Genomic DNA, 24139 nt, shown 5'->3' on the forward strand with positions numbered 1-24139 from the left:
GACTCTCCAGAAACATGCATAATCTAACATCCCAAATTACATTTTGCAAGCAGAAGCCCAGAGCCCCGGCTGCTGGGCAGGTGGGGCAGGGGAAGCCCCCCCCCGCACCCAACCCCATTCTCTGGGTGAAGTTCCGGGCGGGACGAGAGAAGCCCCAGCGCCCCGATCCTGGTCCCCTGCCCCCCGAAGCGTGGAGGTAGTGGGGGAAGCCCCAGCACCTGGATTCCTGCTGCAGTTCTGGGACTGGAGGAGCTCTCACTTTCCTGGGGCGCTGGGCCGGAGCAAGTGGGGACCCCTCCCCACCCATTCCGCCTGCTGTACCACCCCGTTCCGCCCCTTCTGCCTGTGGCCCCACCACCAACCCTGCTCCACCCCTTTCTATCCCTTCCCCAGGGCCCTCCTCTGTTCCATCCAGGGTCCGTCCCCCACTGCAGCCCCGCAACCTGTTTGCTCCTTTCTGCCCCCTCCCCTGCTCCAGACCGGACAAACTTTATCCCGCGCCATGGCACCGGGCCACAGTGGGGAGTGAGAGCTCCTCCAGTCCCAGAACTGCAGCAGGGATCCAGGTGCTGGGGCTTCCCCCACTACCTCCACGCTTCGGGGGGGGGGGGGGGGGAGGCTTTCCCTGAACAAGTGGTGGACCGGCTTTGAGAACCACTGAAAGGACCATCTGATGTGGTGTCTTTCAGCTCAGTAAACTCCCGTTACAGGGCTCACTGTTCAAATACCTGATTCGAGAAAATCACTAAGTTTTAGTATTGTCCCATTTCGTTTCGTGCCTTCATCCTGATGCTTTTTTTTGCACTGATTTCAACGAATACATTCAGCATTGAGCTGCTCTGGGATTCTTGATGTGGTCTTGGTGCTTAAATCAACAGCTAATTTTAGCTCTGTGGAGTGACAAGAGGAACAAGTGTGTGTTCATTTTGTTTCACAGTTTTCTAAAAATGGTGTGTATGTACACAGCATTGCAAGAGGAGTACTCTGTTTTCCTCAGCAACAATCCTATTCTCTCTGGAGCTGTGTACGTCTGAGTACAGCACCTAGCACCTTTGTAGACACTGCCCTGATTGCTCTGCTCTGGCTTTGTAGTTTACCACTGAAGAGAGCCCTATTGTTGGTTTATAAAGCTGCACACCAAGTGGTCAAAGAAAGGAGGAACTGAGCTCTGGCAACTTCTACCTTCTGGAGCAGAGTGTTGCACTTCCCCTAAATCTAAAAATCCCCAGCTGTTTTCATTTAAAGAGGAAAAACTAATGCACAGATTAAAAGGAGAGTAAAGCAGAAAATTTGATGGCTTAAGGAGACAGAGAAAAATTTAATTCAAAGGTTTGCTTCTGTCATTCTCCTTCAAAGCATCTTTCTTTTGTGCTTCTCCCCTCCTACAATGTCCCTCCCTCATCGTCTGCCTTTCCCGGACGTTAAACTGTGGTAGGAAAAATTCTGGAGATCCTCATAAAAAATGTATTCAAAACATCCTGAATAAGTAACTGATGTTTTTGGGGCAGAGAGGAAGAGAAGACCTGCAGTGACCACCCCTAATATCGGAAACCTGAAGAGAGCAAAAAGTATTTGCATCTTATAAGCTCCACCTATGCACTATTTACTTGTCAAGAAACATGTTCTTTAGTGCACAAGGTGCATAATACCTTCTTAATTAGTTCTAATTTCCCTGTTAGAGATCTTATTTGAATAAGCTAATAGGAGGCAAGCACAACTTGAAAGTGACTGAAGGCCAAGAATATGCTTTGATAGGATTACTTTTAAAATTATTAAAACTACACATTAACATTGCTTGTTTCCTCCATACTATTATGAGTTCTTTACAGGCTAAGAACCATGCACCCAAATTTGCATAACTTTACTTCTATATGAATAAATGTAAGAACATAGTTTGCGCAATTGCAGGGTCAAGGCCTAAGTCATTAACAGATTTTACCGTTTTTTCCTGTTGGTGATGAGCTAGCTCTGTAGTAATTCATTCATGACTGAGATAGCAGACAAATACAGAGGTTCAGGATCTTTATTGTGTGTTTAAAAAAAAAATTTGCATAAAACTACATCTAATTTGGGTGGACAGTTACTTTAGTTGTTATACACTGGATATTTGCACGCACAAATGACCGGATGCCCAGCTGTCCTTTATTATACGCATATATCTGTATGCATGATCATGCTATCTTATGTGCAAACCTAGCTACATAAATCTATAAACTAGGCATGCAATTACATATACATATTTTGCGTGTGCTCATGCTTTAGAAAATACAGCCCTTAATGTTATTCTTCGTTTGACTTTTTAAAAGCTTTTTTTTAATTAGAAAAGGCTGCTCCTAAGCTCGTAATCTAAGATGTAAAAGGCTCAGTATATACGGAGCAAAGACAAATTATAGGACATAAAAACATTCTTTGCCACTTTGATGTATTCAGGCTGAGAAATTTCAAATAATCACACACACAGCCTAGCAAAGTATTTTACACGAAATGCCCCTATTAGGTTGCTTCACCTTTTTTATTTTTCAGTTGAGCTCTTATTTTTGAGGTTCTTTGGTGTGATAAAGAACGTCAGCTGCCCCTTTTATCTGAAGGTGCCTAGCTGTGTTTGTTCTAACATTGATACATACTGTCTTGAGGTTGCTTTGTACTTTGGCACCTGATGCCTCTTAATCTTCAATATGTCATTCTGTTTATTTCCTTACCTTTCTTTTAATCCTCATATATCATACATTTTTCATAAGCAGTTTGCTTTCCTCCTTTTTTCCTTCTATCCTTTATAGTGACACACTTCCATTTACCAATGAGTGTAGCTATAGGCAAGGGAATTTTTTAGTAATTTCCATTAAAACATTTTAATAAAGATGGTTTGGTTTTTCTTTTCTAACTGGTATGTTCATTGTGCAGGGAACTCCCATAATTTCTTCTGTGTAAGATAGAGCTCTTATTTCTGTTGCTGATTAACTGAATTACTGGCTCTTGTAACATCTTCACTTTCTGTGATATTTTTCTTCCATTCAGTGTGCCTAGTTTTAACAAGCCCAGTGGCTTGTCTTTTGCTTCCCATCCCCTAAACTAAGGGGATGTCTTCACCACAGAGCTAGGTTGGGTGATTGGCACCCAGGTTAGCCTAGCTTGGCTGTGAGCAGCCCCACTGCAAAGTCCTACTCCCAAGTTACTGTGTCCTCTCTGGTGCTGCACTTATCTGTGTGTTGCTAGGATTTCTGGGGGCAAGTTCCATGGGTCTTTCTGCTTGCTGTATGATTCTTTACCAGTGAATTGTGGGAAAACTGGTCTGTCCTCCTAGGCACATGGGAGGAATTGGAGAAGGCAATGGAGGACTGTCAGCATTCAAACGATTTAGCCTGTGTCCTCACTTCAAAATGGTGAGTTACCAACCCAAGTGAAACTCAGGCTCTAATCCCAAACCCCAGCCGTGGCAGTTAACTTGGTTTGAAAGCACCACAGAATTTGGTGGAGAGGGTTTGTGTGTAGATGGGAGACGGGTTGGGGGCAACGCCCATGTAAGAAACCCAGCTAACTCTGCAGTGAAGACATGCCCAAGAGGCAGCCGTTGTTACTGTTTGCACATAGAAAATTTGTGTACTTTGCTGAGATGGAAGAAAGCCTTTTAAAAAAAGAATTCCCAGTAATATATCTGATGAAATCACAATTGTTCCTGACTGTTTTTTTTTTAATGAAAAACTAGCAATTTTTAATTCCCAAAAGTTCTTTAGTACTCCCCACAAACACATCATGTTGTGTATTAGCTGTTCCTTGTGCCATCCCTTAGATTGTTGTTGAATGAACAGTTTAGGTGAGACAAAGGGCTGTAAAGCAAACCCAGATGGTTCTTGTGTTTTCCAAACTGGTAATCTGCAATAATCAAAGTTTACTATATTATAGTGACCAGTTACTGCCTTGGTAAGTCACTTCAGAGGTGTTTTTGTTTCCTCCTTTTTTAGTGCATTAGAATAATTTTGCAGTGTTTAGCTGATGCTAACCTTTCCAGAATCACGATGGAATATTCATTGGAGAACTGAGGACCTGAGACTCTTTCTCCAGATGTTTCTGTACTTCTGCTTCTGGTCAGGTAGACACAGTAAAACGATAGCACAGAGTGTTGGGTTTGATTTTTAAACAGCAATCAAAACCACTGTACACCTTTTCAAATCTCAGAAAAGCCTTGGGCTTTGCTTTGAGTTTTGAGCATTTTAGGGTCAGTTCTGGCCTATCACACTAACTGTTTTAATAGATGTGAGGTTCAGCGCATGAAATTGATTTTGTTCTATGCTTACGCTGAATGGATATGTCACCGACATGCAGAACTTTTTTTTTTTTTTTTAAAAAAAGCAAACAGGTTGATAATCTTGACACTAACCTTCAAAGGGAGAATAGTTGCTTCCTATGATGTTTGTGTATAAGAATCATCCTTAATATTGAGTTACCTTGCTGTCACTGTGCCGTTAGGTACAAAAAAACCTTCATTTCTGTCAAGAGACTTAAGGTTTGATCCTTTCCTGTAAATACCCAGATGATTTTAGATCTTTGTTGATTAAACTACCAATGAAACTTCACTTTGTATGAGTTTGTATTTTGGAATTGGATGCGATTTGTATAACCTGTCATTCTTGGCACGGGTCCACTTCATCCCATTACTGTCCTAATTCCTTTTTCCAGTTCTAATCAACTGTGGAGAGCGTTGAATTAGCCCAGTGACGACATAAATCTGGATAATATTATTGCATTTTATCTTTAAAGTTTAAACTAATAGATGTCTCTCCTTGTTTTCATCAATAAAGTTTCTGGGGCATTTTAAAGTATAATAGTGGTGGGTTGTTTTAATACTTTTTGAATCTACCAATATAAGTAATTCAGCCAAAGTGAAATTTTGTTTAACTGAGAGTTTCTAATCCTCAGACACTATATGATCTACTTCCTCTCTTTCTCAAATCATCTTAACTTGATGATGATAATATAAAAGGTATTTGCTTTGAACCTGCATCTGCTGCCCTTGCCATCCATGGCAAAACTCCTCTTGACTTCAATGGGACCACAATTTGGCCCTATAACAAGAACACCCTAATGCAAGCAAGATCAATCAGATGCATATATTGGGAAGGGGGGTGGGAGGTGGGAATATATATGTATATATTTTTGTTTGGAGTAGAAAGAGCAGCATTGACATGAGCAAACATTAAAGAAAAGAGAGCCCATTTTATAGAAGATGTTATTTCAACTGGTCAGTCACTTTCTGTATTGTGTTTGCTATTGTTTCAGACACGTAGACTTGGAAAACAGCTTATTTATTTAGGGCTTGGTCTAATTCCTCCTAAAGTGCATGGAAAAACTGGTGTTGTCTACAGTGGGAATTGAATCGTACTTGTACGGTTGGTCTTCTCCAACTTCTGCTAATGTCCATGGCTTTCATCAGGAGCTGGATTGGGCCCTTAACACCATTTCTCTTTTTCAGCTTGATACTGCAGCGAGGTTCTAATTATGTACCAATCTGTGGCCATACAAATGAACTGTCGGTTGCAAATTAAGCATTGTGACTTTACTGCAGAATAAGCAGAAAGGGAAGATGGGCCGGGAAGGGAATGAATGAGCCCTTAGTTTAAACAGAAATATCTCTAATTAGCAAATATTGCAAGGAAAACGATAGGAAGAAAATGTGAATTGTAAATTGGAGACAGGGCTCAAATCAAAACTCTAGCTCTGAATACACTTGAATGTTGGTGCGTCTGACGTCTAGACATGAATGTTCTGGCTCAGACCCATCTCTGAGATAAATAGGTTCAAGCAATAAGTTTGAAAGTTTTGATTTCCATGCCTCCCGCATAAAAGTCCTTCCTTAAAGAACAGGTCTGCTTTCACATAGCCCTGCCCAGCCATTTGAGATTTCAGAAGGTAGGATGTTCTTACTACCATGAATGAATTATGAAATGTGCTAGAGAACGATAACTGTCATAAAACATCACTCCTCCCTTCTTTCGCAGACTTTCTCTTCGTCCATCTTCTCTCAAGTGGGAAAAGAGGGCACTGGGAAAGAGAAAGAGGGGGAAAGGTCATTCTCTGTTCCTGCCTGCTGCAGACTTTGTGTAACTGGCCTGAAGTCTCATCTTCTGCTTCCTTATCCAAAAAATAAGGATAGCAGTATTATTTACCTACCTCAACTGGGTGTTGTGAGGCTGACTTCATTAATGGTTTTAAGATACTTGAGATTCTTGGCTGGATGACACTATATAGGTTTTCAGTAAAAGTGTTTGTTTATTATGATGTAGGTTTAGACTGCAGATGATAGGATTTTCTTTCTTGCGCTGTTGCCAATTGCTGTGTCCAGATTTATTGTACTCCATTGATTTGTGTTGTGTTGATGTTTACCAAATCTGATAAAGTAATTCACCTTTACAGTCCATTACTATTAAGATGAAAGCATGAAAAGGCTCTGAACACCCTAAACTTGCAGGAGGTGTGGATCTGAATTTTGTGACTTGGACCCATCTCAGAACAAAACACAAGGTTTTTTTGTTTTTTGTTTTTTTAAGGTTGGGGGAGTTGGAAAGGAGAAGCTATATGCATGAGAGATTTTTTGTTTGTAGCAATAGATGCTGACGATCATGTTGTCGAAAAGAGGCATCATGTGATACTGGCTGGTTGTGTGGGTCGCTTTCAAGCCTACTTTGCTCATACTTAAACAACACTGAATATTTTTAAAGCATTGGGCACCTGTTTCTCCACTGCCTGGCATCTAGCGTAGTCACTTTTCACCAGCAAAATGTGGGTGTAAAATGCTGCCACTGCCATGCCGGAGAATTCTGACTTTGGTAGCATTTTATATTCCTTGTACTGGTGTAAAGAAATGGTTACCCAAAGCCTGGGGCTGGGCAGTAGAGGAGAATGTTTCCCCCCTGGTTGCTCAGTGTTAAAACAAGAAGCCATTTTTACTGTCTCTCTTGTTCTGGGCTGCCTCCCATAATATTAGTGCCACAAATGATACCGGACTAGACAAACCTGTACGGTAAATCCTGTGTTGCTCATTTCAGAAAAATAGCTGCCACCAGCAGTGAGATCAAGCATCAGCTGTTATTAAGCAAATTAAAATATCAAAGTTCTTTTTCCCTTCTGAACTTCCGGATTATTTGGCGCAGTAAAATGGTTATGGTTAATCTTTCAAAATGAGTTTAGCTAATTTTTAGTATTATGCTTTCAACTATTAGGAGAGAGGACGGTAAAACTGGTAACTGTAATTTGATTTATTATTTTTTCAATCACTTCATATAAAATTCCATGTGCGCCTTCAGTGTTTTACCCTTGAAGTGCAGCTAATGTATGGTGGTCATGGTGGGAGACTCAGTGGGACTAAATACCCATCACGCTACTGATTGGTAGTGTGCTGCTTTCCCAGATTGCAGTTGGTTGATGAGTTTCTCTTTGAGCCTGCAGGACAATTGTCCACAGCATTCAACCTCCTGGAGTTCAAATATTCATTTACAGATGCAATCCAGAGGGTTCAGAACTGTAATAATTCAGGAAGTTTGCAATCCTATGTGCAGAAGGAGTTTTGTTTCATGTGATATTATGACGACTACCTCAGTTTCATGAGTAAAATGTTCCTTATTTGTAATGTAAGCTCGGAGGAAATAAACAGATTTGTCTGGGACAGAAGTATATGTGGGTCTAAGTAAAACATCCTTCCATAATGAGGAACAGTTCAGAGGCATACAGATGGCAACAAATAGTAGCACTGTACTGATGTATGGAAGTGCTGTGCTTATGTAGCTGGCAACACCTACATCTGGCTAAATAAGTAAAGAACACTTTTGACTCCTACTGCTGACTTCATCCTAGAAAAGACGACCAGTATAGTGGGAAGGACAGGCCAGAGAGCGCTCTGGTAGTTCTTTTAATGTTGGTATCTCCCAGAATTTAGGGTCACCATCCACCAAAACCTGTATGGATTTTGGTAGCTTGCTACACTAATATGCAGGAAAAAGTGTGTGTCTCTCTGTGTCTACATTAATATATATCACACACACAAACTGAGTGAAAAGAACATTATCACGGTTGCAAACTCAAGCACTCAAAAGTTAGAAAATGGCAGAAATAAAGTTGGCCGCAAGGGGGCTTGCATAAAGTGTATGCAAGGGGACATACATTCGGCCCCTTGTGTGTATGCATTGTGATATCCTCCTTAATTGCATGGCCGCATAGTAGTCACATACCTTCGATTTTGGATTATCCAGTCAGGGTTGCATTTTAGTGACACTTAAAAACTCTCTTCTACTATGATCCCTTTCTAACTGGCCTCCTTCCTCTTCTAGGCCGCTGCCACACTAGAGAGTTTACAGCGGTGCAGCTTGCTGCTGCAAGCTCTGCTATTGTAGCCACTCTAAGCCAATGGGAGAGAGCTCTCCCGTCGGCTTAACCACTCCAGCCCCCGCGAGCGGCGGCGGCTCTCCCCCTGACATAGCACTGTCCACACCCGCACTTAAGTCAATGTCACTTAGGTTGCTTGGGGGTGGGAGGGGTGATTTATTCAGCCCCCTGAGCGACATAAGTTATGCTGACATGAGCTGTAGCATAGACCTGCCCCATGATATTTCTTTGTGCAGTTAGCACTTAGATGTTTACCTCCACTTTTTTCTTAAAAGCGTCAGGAAAATGCCGGTATTTGAAGCTTGTTAATCACAGCACAATAACCAGGTAATTTAGTAGGCGAAAGCAAAATGAGCATTCAGTAGAGGAGTAAGAGAAGCATTACTTAATCAACTCTGAATTCTTCCCATCCCCCCACTGATTCTTGCATCTAAATAGCAAAGAAAGTAAAAGGAGGCTGTGAACACCACTGGTTTTAATGGTGCTTTAATGTTCATGGGTTTCATGCATGCTACTAAAACTTGTTTTTCTCATAACGTATGATTTTTAAGACAGACCTGGACCATAGCCAAGGATGGTGATTACATTTTATGGACATCTGGGTTAAAATAAAATTTCCCATTCCACATAGCCTATTACAGTTATGTAAATAGTTAGTTGTAACATGAACATATGGTATCTCCACTATTAAGTAGAAGAGAGGCACAGTGAGACATGGTTAAAAATGGGAGAACTCTCAATTTATTTTTCTTTAGGCATCTTTAGTATTAGAGAAAGGTACCAGGCTGACAGCTTTGTGAGTAAAGGCTTCTGGTATATAGTAAGTGTATGCAATAAGTGTGTCTTGGATAGTAGCAGCCTGTATTTACCATAGTGCCCTGCCTCAACCTTATTCTGGGTGGACCACACGCTGGAGTTGAGGAAGTAGTTAGGTCTCCTTCCCCATACAACCTTTGATTCCTGCTCAAATCACCAAGAAGGGTGTCTGTTGTGATGGTTGGCTTTGTGCTGGGGTTATCTATTTACTGTACAGAAATTACTGATGTCCTCCAGACAGGACATCCTACAGCCGTTGGATGGTAAGGACGGTTAAGTCTTTTAGGCCTTTATCTTGCAATGTGATGCATGTGGGTCTTCACTGGGACTTGGCATAGGATAAATTGTGGGACTGGGACCTTAATCACTGTTGACTTCAGTCACAATTCTGCAATCAGTTCATGTGAGCAGATTTTATTTATTTGTCACAATTTATAACAACATATTGCATGATACTGCAGAATTAAGGGAAGGCCCAGAGAAAACACTCAGAATAATTAGGGGAATGGGAAAACTCTTATATGAAGAGAGATTGAAAAGATTGGGATAGTTTACCTTGGAAAGGAGATGAACAAGAGTAAAAATGATAGAAGCATATAAAATAACAAAGGTTTCGAGAAGGTAGATCAGGAACTTCTGTTCTCTCTATCTCATAACACAAGAACAAGGGGACAGTCAATGGAATTAAAAAATGGCAAATTTGAATTTATTAAATGGAAAGATTTTCACACAACGTGTGATTAAACCGTGGAACTCATTGCCACAGGATGCCATCATGGAGACAATAAACAGAGCAAGATTCTAAAAGAGTTAGAATATGTTATGTGGATAACAACAATATCCAGAGTTATAATCATTAATGACCATTTACATTTTGGAAGAGATATTAAGCCTCATGCTTCAGGGTTTAAGCCAATCTTGCTTAAGAGTTGATAGGAGGTTTCTTGCACCTTCTCTGAAGTATCTAGCACTGGCAACTGTTGGAGACAGAATACTGGACTAAAAGGACCACTGATCTGATGCAGTATGGCAATTGCTATGTTCCTATGATCTTGGACATAGGTTGTATTTGCACCAGTGAAGTGATGATGAAATACTTCATTGCCCGTGAGAGTCATTAACTCCTACAAGAAATCCTAAACTTGACACCTGTGTCCAAAGGATTAAATGTAAACTAGTCATTGCTCTCAAGAATTTCTCTGTAGATAATTTACTAAATAATTTGTTTTAATTTTGCTTAAACTTTTTTTTAATGGGTGATCAGAAATGGGTTTAAGTTGTTGTAACCTGCTTAGTGTTAGCAGCCTACTGGTAAGACAAGCCCATCATATTGAAAACAGTTGATTTTACTGGTGGATGTCAGAGCCTCTTTCTCCATATTGTAGACTTACAATAAATGCAGGTCCATAACAGACTGATTTTAATTCTTGGGGGAGAAATGTCGGTGTGTTGAGGAGAAGCAGCTTATATGTTTTTTTGCCATCCCTCTGACACTTATGGAGATCTGAGGTATTAGGCTTTTAAGCTGCTTTGTACAGTTGAAACTCATTTGACAACGACTTGCACAGATGGTGCTTTACTTTCTGTCTGAAATGTGACGCTTTTTAATTTCCCTCGGGTTGGCTGAGTGAATCTGGCCAGAATTTCCTCAGTGGATATATGTCAGCTGCTCTCTGATTTGCTTATCTGAAATCGAATTCACTATGATAAGAGCAGTAAGTGGGTGCCTTTAAAACTGGACAGGGCAGACATTATCAATCATCTGTTTCAGCCCTGGTGTATTCAGTAAGTGCTGTTCAGTAAATGCTTCCTATCTAATATGCAGAAGAATGAAATGCTAAAACCTACTTATATATATTGGAAGCAAATTTCCTTTTGTGATGATAGGATACATTTGAAGAGCAGAGGAAAAAATAGTTAATGGAAAAAATTTACAGTTGACTAGACAAGGAGTTTCCTTTGGAAAGGAGATGCTAGTTTGTCCTTGATTTGGCTTAAAGCATAATATTAATATTAGCTGTAAAAAACCTGCCTTATGGAGACTGGCACCCTGAAAACTCTGCTGGCACCTGGAAGCCCCAAATTCATCTTGGAATGGACTGGGGCACAAACACATACAGTAGTTTAAAGATAGCATTCATTAATCTCATTGACTCCAGTCCATCTGTCAGGCAGATTGTTACCAGTATATACCTACTTAAATTGTTAAGAAACCCTTTGCTTTATAATGTGTTTTAGTGAAAGCAATTGACTGGGCTCTAAAAACAGGTTCTGCCATCCAATGCTCACTGAGTTAAGACCTACATGCTTACATCTCAAAGGAGAATTTTGCTGAGAGATGTTTTTCCCATCACAAATGAAAACCAGGAAACAGAACAGCCTGTTAACGTCAAATCTGTTTTCCATGATTCAGTCTTCACAGCGCTGGACCCTGACCACTTACACTGTATACCATGCCTGGGGGGGGAAGGGGACAAGGGAGAGGGGATAAAAGTACTGTATCTGATCATCACACAGAGATATCTTGTCCAGTTGGAGACTAAGGTCTTGATTCAGCAAAGCGTTTGAAAACATGCTTAAGTGCCATTAGTCAATGAGATGTAAGCGTGTGCTTAATTTTAAGCATGTGCATAATCCCATCAAGTGTTTTGTTGAATTGGGACCATGAATCCTGATCCACACCACAAATATGGGTAGTGTTGGCAAGAGGATTTGACATAAAACCTGGATAAACTGCAATGTTTGTTTTAAAGATCCATCTTCTCTTCAGAGCTAGAAGTTGAACCAGGAAATAAAGTCACTTGTTGTGGCAACAGCAAATTTAAGAACTGGTCCACTACCTCCCTGTTTTGAGTACCTGTGCTCATGCTGTATGAAGGCGGTAGATTTTACTAATATGTATGGCATTCAAAAGGAGATCCTTCATTACTATAGTGAGCCATTGTTTGATATTGCCCATTTTAACAGTTATCCAGTCCAGATTTTAATGGAATCCCCTAAATTGGTTGTTTTTCCTTGTGTACAAAATGTAGTTTTTGGCGTAGCGTTTAGACTAAAATGGCAGCCACAAAAATGATGAGTAAGCTATCAACATTGGAATTTCAAGCAGTGTGAAATATAGATAGTCCCTCAGGTATGTGAATGTATCCACGGTTCTATAGGTGTATTTGTTCATGCATCATGAATAAGTCACTGGGAACACCATTGGGGCCCTATCCTGCTATTTTCAGGGGCCTTGCTTGGGCAAAACAGTTTCCAATTACAGGGTCAGGTCCTTATCCGCACACAGCCAGAGCCTCAGCTGGTATACATCAGCATAGCTCCTTTGAAGTCAATGCAAGCTAAGCCGGTTTGCCTCAGTTAACGGTCTGCCCCAGAATGGAGAGATTGAAGTGCAAGAAAAGATTATTTAATTATTTATTTTGCAGTTCTGAAATGTGGAAATGTTTGTGAACTATTGAAATGGAAGTAATTTTTATGCAAAGGTCGAGGTGTTAATTAATCAAAGATATCTTCTTTTTTTCCTGACCATCCTAGGCTTTTGGGCAGGCTCATACCAACCACAAGAAGGTAGCAGCCGATGGAGAGAGCAGGGAGGAGACCTTGATTCAGGAGTCTGCTACCAAAGAAGAGTACTACATGAAAAAAGTAATGGAGCTGCAGACTGAGCTAAAGCAGCTGAAGAATGTCCTTGCCAACACCCAGTCTGAAAATGAACGCCTTAATTCTGTGGCACAGGAGCTGAAAGAGGTAAGGGCGAATGGATGCTGTGCATCATAGCATGAATTGCAAGAACACTTCGTTTCTCCCATTGTGAAATCATGAAGTCATCCTGGGTCAGTATTCAGTGTATTCACCTCGCAGCCAGTAGGACAGGGTGTCGCTCTTGGGACTGTAAGAAAGCACTATATCCAGCTAAGAAACAGGAAAATTGCTTAGCTCAAGCATAAAGAATCTCCTGACTCGGTTCTGTCTTGGCTTGCACCCTGGCAGCAACTTCTACAGTGAAATCAATGTGTGAGATGGGACCGAATTTAGCCCCTTTGTTTATAGTTAACTTAGAACTTCCTGCAGCCTAACTTGAAAAGACACACATGCATGGGATGAAAACCTTGAACTTGGTTACTGTCAAGGTCCTAATATGATTTCTTTGTGTTATAGTTATAAGTTTGTATTTATCTCATGGTAACAGAGTGCTTTTCATAGGTCACTTGAATTGCTGTCGCAAGAGATCTGACCCTTTTATTTCAATCCTGATCATAATATTCCTTTAGTGTTATGGCTGCACAATATTAATAGTGCGGGGCTATCAGGAAGGAGAAAATAGAGAAGTATAACTTATTAAACAAACAATTCCATTATTTATGAACTCTTTTATAGTTCAAATAAAAACAAAATCACACAGGTGTGGAGAGAGGTGAAACCTCTTGACATTTTGAGTTTAAAGTTCACTGATGTTAAACAGTTCCTTAAATATAGATAGGATAAAAAAGTCTAAAAGTGATAAATTGCAGGGAAGTTATTTCATAATTGTTTATTATGAGACTTCTTGCACCTGCCTTTGAATCCTTGGATACTGGACTGGTGGGGTAGTTCCTATATAGGTTAGTTATCTGATACCTCTGGTATATATTTCACATTGCTAAGTGACTTACAGAGGCACCTGGTTTAGTTTTCTTTCTCTTCACTATAATTGAATGGCATATACATGGAAAATAGGTGGCAGGAGAAATTATGCAGAAGTGGGAAATCTTAAATTGAGTCCTTCTGGAAATTTCTATTATTTCAGCACAGTAGAATAGAATCTGTCAATACCTAGCCTTTGTAGTATAACAGCATGGGGATTTGCAGCATGAATTACTACAAGTTATTGAACAGGAATAATCTAACTCTCATCTATCGCTGATTGTGTGCCATGATCGCAGGACTGTAAAGCTGGAGGCCAGCCATGCTGATATGCTCAGGCAACATGAGCATATGAACCAGTCTCTGCAAGTACATGCAAAGCTATCATGTATTTATTTCCTACCATTAAGATCAGTTTAAATCCTTTCCCGTCTCTTCCCCCCCACACCAAAAAAAAAAACAGCCATGGCTTTGTGCACTTAATGAAATTCCAAATGTTCCTTAAAACATGCTGATAGGCAGATTTCAATCCAAAATCAATGAGTCACCAGCTGTAGTTGATGATGTTTTTTGTACTGTCATGCAGAAACAACTCTACCTAATTTACTTGGAGGCATGATCATGTTGATTAATAAAATGTTGTCATGCTTGCATTAGGACAAGCTGTTTAGCTTGATTCAGGTCCGCCCCTCCCCTGTTTTCATGAGATGGAAACTTTTTTTGTAGATTTGTTCTGAGAGAGCGGAGGAGCTCTAAAGAGGGAAGCAATGACATCAGATCACTCATGGGAACTCAGGGAGATTCTTCTTCTGTTTAAAAAAGGAAGTTGGAAGTTTTCTGTGTTTGGAGTGGGAAAATCTGCTGAATTTCTTCACCTTCTACTTCTGACTAGAAATCAGCTGTGAGAATAATGCAAAGAATGTAATTTCATGGTTGACTATAAATTTTAAATGGATAGAGTAATCCCACTTTTAAAAAAATCTTTGAAGTTTGCAGAACAGTGTATTTTGCTATAGTATGTGTGTTTATTCTAAAATTTTGACCCCTGCTGATGAGTTTGAGTACTTAAGAATAATGCCGCTTTAAAAAGTGTGGTCGTATGTCATTTCCTCTCTGTCATCTCATTGCTTTTCTCTTTTTCCCATTTAAGTCCCAGCTGTTTCTTCTGCTAGGAAAAAAATAACACAAGGCCTTTAATGTTAAAGTGAAAACATCTGGGCCAGCTGGCTAATATATTTTAGGATTTCCCTCCTGTGAAGGTCCATGCCTCTGTACCACATTTAAATTTAAACTATCCCATAATTACCATTGTTAGCTGTAATGTTGAGGCAAGTTCTCCAGTTTATTTGGAGCCAAGTCAAAATGCAGCAAATGTCTAACCTGACAGACTCACCATTTTCCAGAGCAGTGGGTCAAGAAATGGCAGAGCTTCAAACAATTCCTATTTCGTCGTCATCTTCTTCAGTGTGTTGAATAGCTAAATCGTTTTGCTACTTGGTTGAGTGAAACTGGGAAGAGACATACAGGCTTCTCTTTCTATAAAGATTATGGATACAGTACATACAAGTGAGTTCATTCAAAGCCATTAGAGGGGAGAATTGTAGGAGATTATGCAATAGCAGTTGCAGATTGTTGAGGAGTCTCCCCACTCCATTCACCACGCAGGCACGGACAGCCTTAGATTTGCATAGAGAGACAGACACCAGACCGTAATCCAAAGAGACTCCATTCCCTGTGAATTATCCCTCTCAACAGCAACATAGAAGGCATAGGGGTGTGGCTAACTGGACAATGACTATACAGACAGATCCATTGACTAACACCAACCGTGGAGGAGAACTATCCAGGTCACAGACACTACTGCAATTTGCCCCTCTCCCCCCATCCCCTGTAAGAGTCCCTGTGCAGGATTTGGCCCATTCAGTGTGTATGTTTGGGAAGTTCTGCTTTACTACTATTAGTCAGATTTCTTCAAAAGGAATTGGCTGGCTCCCGAGATCTCTAATGGAACAGAGCGTTGTTCGCCTCCTCTTTGTTCATTTCAGATCTGGTCCAGGCTGATAGTGACGAGTTACCTCATGAAGGAGGGTGTTTTGTCAATGAGATCTGAGATGGCTTCAGTCCATTTCCTAGTGGAGGTGCCCATATAGCAAAACTGTCAAGAAGTTGAGAATTTAATGGACAAGGAGACTGAATCCCAATCTCATTTTTAGAAGTGATATATTTGGCAGGGTTGGTGGGGAAGCTAGCACTACCCATGCAGTAACCTATTGTGTGGATATAGGCCTTCAGTTTCCATGCTTGTCAACCTGGTGTCCTTTTCTTTTAATCTCGACATAAAAGAAAGATCAATCTATCCTCAATAACAGAACAGGGAAGTGGTTGTACTGAGATTGATTAGCAGCTGACTCTTGAGTTATAATGGACAATATTAGTGGTCATGTAACATAGCAGGATGTTGTTGACATTGGATGTCTAAAGTAATGAATAGATTCACAAGGCAAGAAGAGACCATTGTGATCATCTAGTCTGACCTCCTGTGTAACACAGGCCATAGAACTTCCCCAGAAAAATTTGCAAAACATATCTTTAAGAAAAAAAAAAAAAAGTTTGATTTTAAAAATTGTCAGCAATGGAGAATCCACCATGACCATGGTAAATTGTTCCAATGGCTAATTACTCTAATTGTTAAAAATTTACACTTTATTTTCAGTCTAAAGTTCTAGATCATCTACCTCATGCTGTTGTCACCATCAGAAGCTGTGTCCAAAAGGGGATGTGCAATAAAACTGTCTTCTCATAAGCCCTCATGTGGAGGTGATCAGGGTTTTGCTAAGGAGAAAATGACCTCTGGTACACCTGAAGTTGCTGAAGTTGATCCAAATGTTTCTGACAGTTTTCCGTTGAATTATCTAGTTCAGTCCTGTTGAGACAGGTTGGCAGGGTGGTTACCAGATGTGAATTCAAGTGCTGCCATTAGCTAGCTCAGCAGCTCTTGTGCCCTGGAGGAGTCATTGGAGGAAAACCTCCTGAACAATTAGTAATTACCGCTCCCTTTTCTCTTCTTTCATCTCTTCTGCATTTTAGCAGTAGGATTGCAAAGCAGATTATTCCAACCTCACATTAGCCACGTACAGTAGATAGGAGCCAAAAAATAATTGAGCAGTGCTTTCCCAGGACAGCATGGAAAGTGAGATGCCTCAGTTATATAAACTGAAGAAGAAAAAATGTCTCAAAACAATTGTCTGTATTGTTTCAGTATCTGGGTTTAAAAAAAATCAAACTATTTTTAAATACTAGGCTGGCTAAAATGACATGGCTCTATATAATCTGCAGAAAATTATGCTTGAAAAACAAAACTCTCTTATTCAGGGTTATCAGGAAGGTATGAACAAGCTTCATTCCTCTAAAACCATAAAGTGGTAGTTATTTTCCTAAGGAAGCTTTTTGTGTTGCTTTGTTCTGTATTATCAGTCATCTTTGCTTGGCTGTGCTATATAGAAAAAATGCATGTCAAACTGCAGGATAATCTACAAAATGCAGTTTCCTGATCCTGCTACCTGCAGGGATTTCTCCCTTTGCTCCCCCTAATCCCACCTAGTTTTTGTTTACTTTTTTTTTCCCCATGGTTAATGCCGACTAATTTTTTTTTTTTTTTTGCTCCCAAAAGTATTGTCCTGTGGGAGGAGTCAGAGTTTTATAAAAATATATTTGCAGAGGGGCAACATTTTGTACATGAGTTTTGTTTATTTCCTAAGACCAACCCTTTCTCCTTTGGGGACAAAGGAACTGTGGAGGCGATGTAGGGTAGCAGGTTAATGTTGTATTAAGGAATTAGCCCAGTCATGTGGAAGAGAAAAGGGCACTACGTGCAATAAGTATCCAGTGCTACATCAGCCCTGTACTGATGGACAAGCTTTCTGGCTTCAACTCATGCTCTAGGCAGCAATTCCCTTTTGTGTCTTCCGCCACGCCCAGCTAGGCTGCACAGTAGCTCCTCCTGTTGACCATATTTATGTACTGTCTGTAGCCTAGACTTCTGCCTTTTTTAAGGGAAGGGAGATGTTCGGAAGGCTCTCTCTGGGCCTACTTACCAGGCCGGATTTTTGTCTTTTTCTCTCCCTCTTTCTAAGCAGCATTTCCAACAGGGAGAGGGCACTAGCCTAAGGTAGGAGCAGCATTTGCTCAGTGCCAGCAGCATTTGCAGTGTGGTCCAGCCCTCGGATCCTCTCCTTTTTAGTGGCAGGAGTCTTCCTCGCTTCCCCCAGCCAGCAGCAGTGCTAGAAAAAGTCATGTAGAGGGCTTTCAGGTCAGTTTGCTGAAGCAGGGCTTTTCCTCCTGTTGCTCCAGCTCAAATGGTAAAAGCATGGCTTCACGAACAAAGGCCTGGGGCAGTCAGAGAGGAAAGGGAATGCCAAGGGTTGGGGAACCCTCCCAGACAACTGCTCTGGCAAAACATCTCAACAGGGAGGGCAAAAGCCCCTGTGCTTGGGGCTCTCAAAATGTTGCCTCTCTTGATCACTCCCCTCTCCTCTAAGGGATCAGCCAAGGGTTTGCTTCCTGGAGGCAGCACTGACTCTTTGGCCTAGCCCTGAGACCCCAGACTAAGTCAGGCAACCCCTCAGGGTCAAAAGCTTCACGTTTGCTCTGGGCCTTCATAGAGTGTGAGATCATGGTCACGCTCCCCCCATAAGGCTCCCAGTAGGCCCAGCTCACACAGGTGCCTGCCAGTGGTCTTGGGTCCTTTAGTTACTTGAGCCCTAGAGGTGGCAGTGTCACTGATTCGAGATCAGTTTCCTGGGTGTTGAGTCTTGATATTAAAATACACAACTGGAGATGGGAAAGAGGTTGCTGAAAAGCACGGCGCCTGCTCATTTCATTGCAGTTTGTCTGTGGGGAGGGTGTTTTGATTTCTAGCAAGTGTGTGTTTTTAGGTGCCAAAGTTGTCACCATGGTAGCCCATTAAGCTGGCTATTAAACTCAAAGCGCCCGTCTGCCTATAGCAGCACTGTCTGGTGCTCTTCTCTAAGTACACAGTAGGGCAATTGTTCAAGTCCTCCAGGTTCCCATAAGCACTTGCCTTAGCATCATAAGTAATGGGGAAGAGTATTCCCAAAGTCATGGGTGCACTTCTCTTTCCCAGTAGGATTTATAGCTAAAATGCTGATTAGTCCTTTGTGTATTGTTATCCTCTGTTTTTCCCCTCTCAGATAAACTGGTAAACTATTTATTTAATTCATATAGGTCTGTTTATTTTAGTATTGTTTGAGGGTTTTTTCTTTTTAAAAAAATACACAAGAAATCCAAGTTGAAATAGTACTTATATTCTGATGCACCTGCCAGGAAACTGAAAATAAAGGCCTCAACTTGCCAATTTGCAACACAGTGAGGTGAGATAAGGATGAAGATGTTGTTAATCATACAGCATCATAAATTTGTGTGCGCACACTGCATGCAGGCAGATGGAGTAAGCCTCGTTCCCTAGCCTGAAGATTTTATAATCTAAAATAAAATAGACAAGACAGGACGTGGGAAAAGAGTTCATGTAAGGGGTGGGGAAGAAAGATTTATGAGTACAAAGTAGGAAGTCCTGGAAGAGACTTATAGGAAAGAGGAGTTGCTTAATGATAAATAGAATATAGAATAACAGGAGAGGAGGTGTGAAGCTGAGGCCTGGTCTATACCTAAAAATTCGATCTACCTAGCTACATCACTCAGGGCTGTGAAAAATTTACTGCTCTGTGCAACCTAGTTAGGTTGACCTAACCCCCAGTGTAGATACCACTAGCTGGTGGATTAACTGCGTTGGCAGAAAAACCCTTGCCACCGGTGTAGCACAACAGTGGCATAGCTGCAGTGCTGTAGCTGGGCCGTTGTAATGTAGACATGGCCTAAGTTTTGGAAAAGGATGAAAAAAGCAAAAAGGAGAAAGGAAATAGTGGTGCATGAAGAGCAAAAGAGGGAGATCTTATCAGAAATGTAAGTGGGAGTCAGAATGAGGCACCTGTTTCTGACCTCGTGATGTACAGGAGGCCAGTGAAGGATTTCATGAAGGAAGGTGATGTGATCAGAGCAGCGGGAAACAGACAGCTTTAGCAACAGCATTTTGGAGAAATGTGGGTGGGAAGAGGTTGCAGGTGTAGGAGAGGTAAAGAACAGTGGAGCTGTCAGTGTTGGTTGTGGAGGAAAAGGGCTGACCTTTGCATAGGTAAGTTTGATTTAGTAATGTAGCAAATGGGGTCAAGTAGAAGAGAGGTTTGGAGAGGGTGAGTTTAAGATTCTAGCAAGACACCTAGAAGGGCCAGAAACAGTTGAAGGTACAAGAGGCGTAAGGTTGTGAGCTGAGAGGTAAATTTGTCATTGGTGTAGAGGCTGAAGCTGTGGGAGCAGAGGTGGCCTAAAGAGGGCATGTAGACGAATAAGAGGAGGGGATGAAGGGTGGAAAAGAAAGGGGAAAAGGACCATTACACAGATGCTAAAGGAGCAGTCAGAGGCTGTCTCTTCGCTACCGAATTTAGTATGGTGATTGTTTGGTTGGTTTTGGTTTTTTGAGTGTTGGTATAAGCAAGGCTCAAGTGTTACTTATGCCTTTATTTTCTCTATATTCTTTGTCTTTTATGCAGTGCCTGAGCCCCTGTGTACACTTACACATATACCAGGGCTCAAAAATGAGTAGTCCAGACACAGCCAGAGAGAGATGAAAATCGGGAGAGTAAAGGTTAGCAGAAGCAATGAAGGAGAAAGTGGACCAAGTATATTATAGAGCTGGTCAAAAATACAGTAAAACACTTAATCATTTTTTTATTTAAACATTTTGAAAATGTTGTGGGTTTTAGACACTTTTCTTGGAAAATAAACAAACAAAAAAATCTCAACCCTCTCCACAGCTGGGCAACTCCCTCCCCTCTTCCCGATATTTTGGTGAAAAATCCAAATTTGAAAAATTTGTGTGGTGGAGTCAGTAGATGTAGCTGTCTTTATTTTCTTTAGATTGCTGTCCCAAGCGGAATGTGACATGTGAATGCACCAAGTTGCAGTTCATCAATTCACTGTGCCCTGAGAGGCTTCAATTATTTTCCAAGGGTGAATTCAGTTTCCCCTCTTCTTTTGTTTTTTTACTTGTGGGGAGGGTTTGATATCTCGTGTCACTCATTTCCATTTTCATGCATCCCGGGGAGGGGGAGGAAACTTTTTTAAAAGTTACATTTATATATTGCCTTTCATTCCAAAGTTCCCAAAGCGTGTTAGAAAGCATGCATGTATTTCACCACTGTGAAATGTGCCCTCTGAGGGGGAGGCGCAGCATACATCTGGCACACAGCACTTTGCACAACAGTTTGGGGGGGGGTAGAGAGGATGCCATGGCAAACACCAATTTTGGGAAAAACACATTTGGATCTTTAATACTCTCACAAAATAGACTTGATTCCCTCTGGAATTCATGCCTGTGGGACTAGAGAGGGCCTAAAAATTCAAATAAAATACTCTAGCAAGTGCACACGTAGTATTTTGATGTGAAATATTTTTTTCAGTTTATTGAAGAAAGCATTATTTATTTACGGTATAGATGAAAGCCTATCGAGACGATGCAGTTTTTTAAAAAACACTCCTTACACTGAAATCATGAATGGTGCTTGAAACTGACTGTTCAAAGCTCTATTTGGCTGAAAGCTTCTGTTTGTGGACTAACAAGGCTCTTTCCTAAAAGCATGCCAGAGACAGGTCGAGTCCCAAAGGAACCGAGCCTCTCAAATGTGATCTGCAAGGCTGGATTCCTTATCACCCCAATGGACTGAAAGAATTAGAAGGGTCACAGTGTGAATTTTTTCTTTCTTTTCTTCCCCCTCCCCTCTTTGACTAGAGCACTGGAAGGGATGTCTGGGTAAATGGGCAGAGTAATTGCCTGTCTTTTGTTCATTACAGGAAGTTCAAATATGGTGATAACAGTATGATACCGGCATGCTGCTGGGTGCTGTCTCAGCATATTGCAGATGGTTACAGATGACAGCCGTTTTCTTCCCACCTTTTATCTTCATTGGAGTTGATTTTACACGGACAACTTCCCCCCTTTTTTTTTTTTATAACGATGAGAAATTTGTATTTTTACAATGGGGAAGTAGTATATATCATTTGTAGCCCTTGGAGAAATAATATAAAATCCATTTCAAAGCAGATGAATTGTCATGGAAATTCAATTGATTTGCTTTGCATGTATTCCAGGAGGCATCTGCTCCTGATTTCTCCATTGTTGTTGTGCACTGATATATTCAGAGGAAAAATGTTAACAACAGCATTTCTCTTCCTGTAATGGCTGCATCCCAGTCAGAATTTTGAAAAATAAATTAATGCTGGAAATTCAAAGAGACGCACGTGTCACTCTTTAACCGTACTGCATATTTTCAAATTCCAGGTGTAAAGTAACGCGTCAGTGCAGAGATTTTTGCCATGATATTTATTAATCTATTGTTTTTTATGTAATAAGAGTCTCAAAGGTCCCATTAGTGGTCAGATTCCAAGATGCTCTATTGTTTGGGAATTGACCTTGTGCCATGCAAGACTGAGGATCTTTCTCATTGCACCCTTTTAAGTAAGCTGGTATGTGACCATCGCTGCTGCACTGCAAGGAACATAACACTTGTTTTCTTTTTTTTTAAATGATGGCTTCTTATGACCTTCATTTTGAGCTTTGTCTGCTCAGGCTTTTCTGACCAGCATAAGCTCTGGAAAAGTAAAACAATCCGCTGTGAGATAATCTTTTATCTGATCTGAAAGCTACATACACAATGTAGAGTGTGACTGAGAACATTCTAACCGGTATGACAGTGGCTTGAAATAACCTGGCAAACCATTATTAAAAGTGTTATTTTCCTGCTGGATGATATCTTAGTCTCAAACTTCCAGCAGTTCGTAGGCCACAGAAAATAGGGGCACTGTTCTGGTTTAGCGGCTCTGGGTTTGCTACCTCCATTATGGGACTGTGGCCTTTGGCAGTATTTCCCAGTAAGATTTGTTTGGCCTGTTTTTGAGAGGCAAAGGTTTAAAAATGGGAAAGAGCATGGATGTGTAGTACATCCTGAAGCATAACTGTAACATACTTGAAGAAAAATCAGTTGTGTTTAGTAGCTTGGCAGCTAGCAAACTGACCCAGAACTGCTTCTAAGATACTTTTTCAAGCCGTTTTAGGGATGAGGGAGGAATGTGACAAAAAATAGTCCAAATAGGAAGCACAAATACTCTGGTAGTGAATGATCACTGTAGTACTGACTTGTGCTTTCACTGCACCAGCTCCTATACCAATTATTATTATTCATTTCTCTGTCTTCTTACTGCCTATATTCTTTTCTGTGACTATGCCATTCACAGCAATTTTGTAAGTCAGGTTGAAAAAGAAATTAAAAAAAATACCCTAGTTTTGCTACCTTACTAATACTTCCCTCTCAACTCTCTTGCATGTACAATAACATTTTGGGTTGGTGGTTGAACATGGGGATTCGGTCTGTAAATGCAGATCAGATGTTCTCTCCCTAGATGAAAGGGATTGACATCCGTGTAGTTCACAAGTTTGTTTAATTTTTATTCTCTCCTTCAGTCCCGAATGAATATGGGGCTAACTCATGAAATCCTACCATGTTTTGTCTTTTTATTGCTCCTGAGAGAGGTCTGTTGCTGTTCTAACAAGTGTGTTGATCCAGACTGAAGGATTTGATGAAGTTTTGGGATAGTTTATACTGCAGTGAGTCAAAACTCATTCTTTCCTGTGTCAGAAGCTGATATCTCTTTAATTTGTTATCCATTGTCTAAACAGGCGTGGCTGAAGGGGAAAGCATGTGGTAAGGCAAGTTAATGAAATGGCTGCTTCCTGCTGTGTGTGGTTGTTCTGGTTTTCCTGCTCCCCTTTCCATTAGACAGAGACCAGATCAGTGGAATGGTAATGGGAATAATAAGCCTGTCATCTTTTGGATAATTGATTGAATGTAGTCGTTTTCAAAAGTGGCTGAAAGTTGCCATCACATGACAACTAACTTAATGACCTCTGTGAAAAGAGTTGGTGATCTCAGTCTGAGGTCTAACGAACAGTTGTCTACAATGTAAAAAAAATCCCCTCATCTGACAGTAACTAGCGCTGCAACTGCCCGTTTCAGCAGAGCGGCCAGTCAGTCACTGAAGCCAAGGTATAGATGCTGCACTCCTCTTCCACAAAAGAATTGAGGAAATCTGGTGAAGCAGATTGAGAACGTCAATCTTTAGTGCCTTTAGCTTGGCTCCTTACATTTCGATAAACAGTGTAACGGAGGGAGCATCTTTAACTTCACGCCTTTCTCTG

General features: G+C 40.9%; 1 protein-coding gene across 2 annotated transcripts in view; it reads left to right on the forward strand.

Moving 5' to 3' along the window:
- The window catches only part of BICD2 (BICD cargo adaptor 2), a 152423-nt gene that overhangs the window by 76606 nt on the left and 51678 nt on the right, over window positions 1-24139 (forward strand). For both annotated transcript variants that reach the window (XM_034775499.1, XM_034775498.1), the window contains exon 2: window positions 12727-12939. In XM_034775499.1, the coding sequence (XP_034631390.1) occupies window positions 12727-12939 (213 nt within the window). The remainder of the gene's footprint in view (window positions 1-12726; window positions 12940-24139) is intronic.

Source organism: Trachemys scripta, chromosome 7 (genome assembly GCF_013100865.1).
Source record: "Trachemys scripta elegans isolate TJP31775 chromosome 7, CAS_Tse_1.0, whole genome shotgun sequence".
Classification (NCBI taxonomy): domain Eukaryota; kingdom Metazoa; phylum Chordata; order Testudines; family Emydidae; genus Trachemys; species Trachemys scripta.